Source organism: Eupeodes corollae, chromosome 3 (genome assembly GCF_945859685.1).
Source record: "Eupeodes corollae chromosome 3, idEupCoro1.1, whole genome shotgun sequence".
NCBI classification, from domain to species: domain Eukaryota; kingdom Metazoa; phylum Arthropoda; class Insecta; order Diptera; family Syrphidae; genus Eupeodes; species Eupeodes corollae.
In genome coordinates this window covers 34948956-34952925 of record NC_079149.1, presented here as the reverse complement: position 1 = coordinate 34952925, position 3970 = coordinate 34948956, and the positions used below count along the sequence as shown (strand labels likewise).

Sequence of the window (3970 nt, the reverse complement as noted above, 5' to 3'; positions counted from 1 at the left end):
AACAATGTTCTGTCGAACTAGCCAGTTGCATTCCACCCCTTAAACAATTCAGCCGTAATACTCGCACTTCTAGGAATGCTCATCAGTTTACACTTGAGCTCAATTTCGGGCGTACTGTCAAGTACAGAGATTCTTTCTGAAATCGCACATCGAGAATGTGGAATGCTTTGGCCAACTTTGTTTTTCCTTCCCATGTTGATGTTTATAACTTTAAGACGAATGTGCACCGGTATCTCCTTTTAAATCCTTCCCTATTTTCCTAACGCTCGCACTGTGTTTAAATATAAACATATAAAGGGTTAGTACCCTTGAGTGGTTGTGAATTAAAAAAAAAAAATAAGCCAATACCTCAAGGTTTTGAAAATATATTTGAGTCGAAAATGAATTCTTACCAATCTTTATATAGTTTTTTGTTAATTCAATTTTTCTAAAAATGGTGAAAACAATATTTGATATAAGTGAAAATTAGTTGGAAGCCATAATTTCAAATTTATGAAAATATGTTTGAGTCGAAATTCAATTTTTACCAACTTTGAGTAATGTTTTTTCAGGTTTTTATATTTTAGGAGGGCTTGAATTATCGGCTTTTGAGGATGATGAAATATTCTATTGGTTTGGCTTTAATGGTTAGGGAAAGTTTTTGTATCAACAGGAATAAAGTGAACACTAAAAACAAGTCTACTCGTTTTTCAATTTCTATATATTTCTAGAATCGAACGTTCGAAAAAGCAAACATTTTATTAACGCTTAAGAAAAAACCAACTACAAAATAATTCCCTTCAAATTACTTTTATTTCGATTTTTTTGTTCTTTCAATTTCATGCCATGCCAAAAATGTTTCAAAACTATTTTTTTTTTTTCAAGAATATCATAGAACTTCCTTTTCTCTCAAGACCGTCCAAATTTCACACATCGAACGTATCTTCATGCATTCACTTTCACCCTTTCGTTTTGGCTTCAAGAATATTATAGAACTTCCTTTTCTCTCAAGACGGTCCAAACTTCACACATAGAACGTATCTTCATGCAATCACATTCACCCTTTCGTTTTGGCCTAATTTTTGGATGAGTACACTCCGAGAAACTTGGATACGGAGTAGAATTGTCTGGACAATTAGCCGGTTCCCTTACTAACTTACACTTGATGTCAGCACGCACACTCCGACAGCCCGGAAGTTTTATTTTCAGACAATTTTTGTTCAGCTTTAGATCTTTTTGCTTCGAACATGACTGAGCATCCGGAGATGTATCCATACATTTGGCAGTATCTGGTCTTGCCCCTTTTGGTCTTCGTTCAAGTGGTGGATACTTACCCTTGGGAAATTCACATTTTACCACAGGCTTTACAAGTCGTGCAGGACACTCGACCCAAGTCTGTTGATAAACTCGTTTAGCTTTATCCGAAGGCTTGTAGTACATGCTATCGAATCGGACTGCTGGACACGTAGCAGCAGATGGTTCACATTTTGGAGTTTCCCACATGGATGTGAATTCTTCTTTCTTGATAGGTTTTCGAGGTGGTAGCTTGTGCCTGTTGTCATCGCAAGGAGTATTAGTAGTTTTGCCTTTGGGACATTTAGCTTTGTCTTCGAAACATCCGCTCTTGCTTCGGCTACTGATCTTTGGAAGATTTTGAGCCATTGTTTTAAACAAGGAAAGACTATTGGGATTTTTACTAATTAAAGCCGGAAGATTCATTTTTTTAAATTGATTTTTGAATTTTGCTTCCGAAAAAAAAATTTTTTTTCAACCTTTTCAGAAAGGAAATTTAAGTCGGAATGAAAATAATACGAAACTAGAAAACGAAATTGAAGACTACTTAAAAAATTTGTTTAGATTTTTTATTTTTTTTTTTAAATTTGTAAACAAGTTAGAATTGAGTACAGTGGAATCAAACGATGTTTATTTTGAAGTTAAGAAAAAGGTTTGATTACCACGGCTATGGTTTTAAAACCTAATTTGCATGAAGTTTTCCATGTCCATAATTCAAATTTGTATGAAATTTTTGTTTCAAAACTACAATTGTTGTGTTACTAAACCTTAAACCTTATGAAAAAGTGACACGTTGATATATTCATTATAGAGTAGCGTACCTGGGGATTCTTCACATCACTAACTTACTCCAACAGCAAAAATTGTTTAAATAGTTTCATATAGCCGCATTAGCAAACTGACTTTGAAAAAATGTTCACCGTTTTTGTAGTAGTTTTTAAATAATTGAATGTGTTCTTAAGGATAATGTTGATCCATTAGTGTTTATGGAGTAAATATTGTCAAATGTCAAATGATGCTAGTTTTAAAAGTGTCAAGTGTCAGCTGACTTTGTTTTAAGAAGGAGACCTATAAACTAGCAACCTTGTATCATCTTTTTTCTATGGAATTACATGAGCTACAATATCAAAATTACTAGAAAACTGTAGCTTGAGCTAAATTTTTCATTCTTTGATTCGTTTATTCGCATGTGTTGGATAAGAAGCTTAAATTTAAGTTGTCATTATCGTTGCCGAAAAGCAAAAACCAGCGAATTTTTTTATTTTGGTTTTTCAAACTTGTTGTTAAAAGAGCAAGCCGATCAGATTAAAAATGTTCTTGTTGTAACGCCCTTCACCTCGGAGCACGTGTATGTATGTCCACTGCACATTGAGCTAGAACCTTTCTGATGGACCATTTTGCTTTAAACACAATCGCTGTTTTAAGACCATCGCAGAATGCAGCAAGAAATCCAAAATTCAATACGAATGCTTTAAGTGATCCCAACATAAGTCGAAGCTTTATCAACACCCTTAACTGCAGAGCTTCGTCATTAAATGTGAGTGTTGACTCAGACTCTATTAAGTCCTGATCCGAGACTGTACCTAGGCGTACAAGAGTTAGTGACTCTTGGATATCCCAAGACATCTGGGAAAAAATCGAGCTTCGTAAATCGTTGAAGCTGCAAATAAACGCCGAGACAGACGCTCAACGAAAGGCTGAATTGTGAAACGAATATCGGATTGCACACAAGATGGTCTATTGTTGTGTGAGACGTGACAGGAGGGTGAGGAAAGATGGACTCGCTGATAATGATGAAAACGCTGCAAGAAGAGGAGCTATGCGAGAATTGGTTCCAAATAGCCAAAGAAGTTGTCGGGAAAAAAAGCAACAACAATCATCCTGTAATGGATGTGGATGGGACACTATTGGTATCAATTGATGATCAACTTCGCTGGTGAAAGGATCACTTTTGTGCCCTGTCAAATGAGGACCCCGTTGAACAGAGTGCTGAAGTACCCCAACTTAACGAGATGCGCAGATCCTACAGGGGTATTGACATCGAACCTCCTTCGGTAACGGAAATTTAAACAGCGATTAATTTCCTCAAAAACAAAAAGCAGCCGGGCTTGACGGAGTACCAGCGGGATTCCTGACGGCTGATCCAACCAGAGCAGCAGGCGTATTTTGCATCCGCTTATACAAACTGTTTGGGAAAACGAAATTCCCAGGGAATGGAAGGATGGAGTCATTGTTAAGGTGCCAAAAAAAGGTGATCTCAAGAACTGCAACAATTGGCGTGGTATTACCGTTTTTTCCGTTTTCCTAAAGCTAATGGCAACTATAATCCTCGAACGGATAAAGGCTAAATTTGAAACTACACTCAAGAGGAATTAGACTGGCTTCCGCAGCGGCCGGTCGTGCGTTGACCATATTTTCAAACACCGTTAAACTTCATGTTTGTAGATTTTGAGAAGGCCTTTGACCGAGTTAACCGAGAATGTATATGGAGATCACTTCTTGGGAGAGGAGTCCTACAACAATGCAAAGTGTTTCGTGTTGCATAATGGGCAGCTATCCGACTCTTTTTAAGTATGTCAGGGTGGACACACCAATTCTTTCTGCTGGGGATAGATGATGTTCTGACGGCCAGCGTAGGTACAACTGAGAGGCAAGTTATCCATCCAATTGAGAACGTTTGAAAAGCTAAACCATTTAG

General features: G+C 37.1%; 1 protein-coding gene across 1 annotated transcript; it reads right to left on the bottom strand.

Annotated features, from left to right (window-relative positions):
- Window positions 1–681: 681 nt before the first annotated feature.
- LOC129951169 (uncharacterized) lies at window positions 682–1796 on the bottom strand. Its single transcript, XM_056063196.1, has one exon. The coding sequence runs from the start codon at window positions 1696–1698 to the stop codon at window positions 967–969; it is 732 nt and encodes a 243-aa protein (XP_055919171.1). The 5' UTR covers window positions 1699–1796; the 3' UTR covers window positions 682–966.
- Between the last annotated feature and the right edge of the window lie 2174 nt (window positions 1797–3970).

Coding starts and splice junctions, on each gene's coding strand:
- LOC129951169 (XM_056063196.1), bottom strand. CDS start 1,698: ATGAATCTTCCGGCTTTAATTAGTAAAAATCCCAATAGTCTTTCCTTG.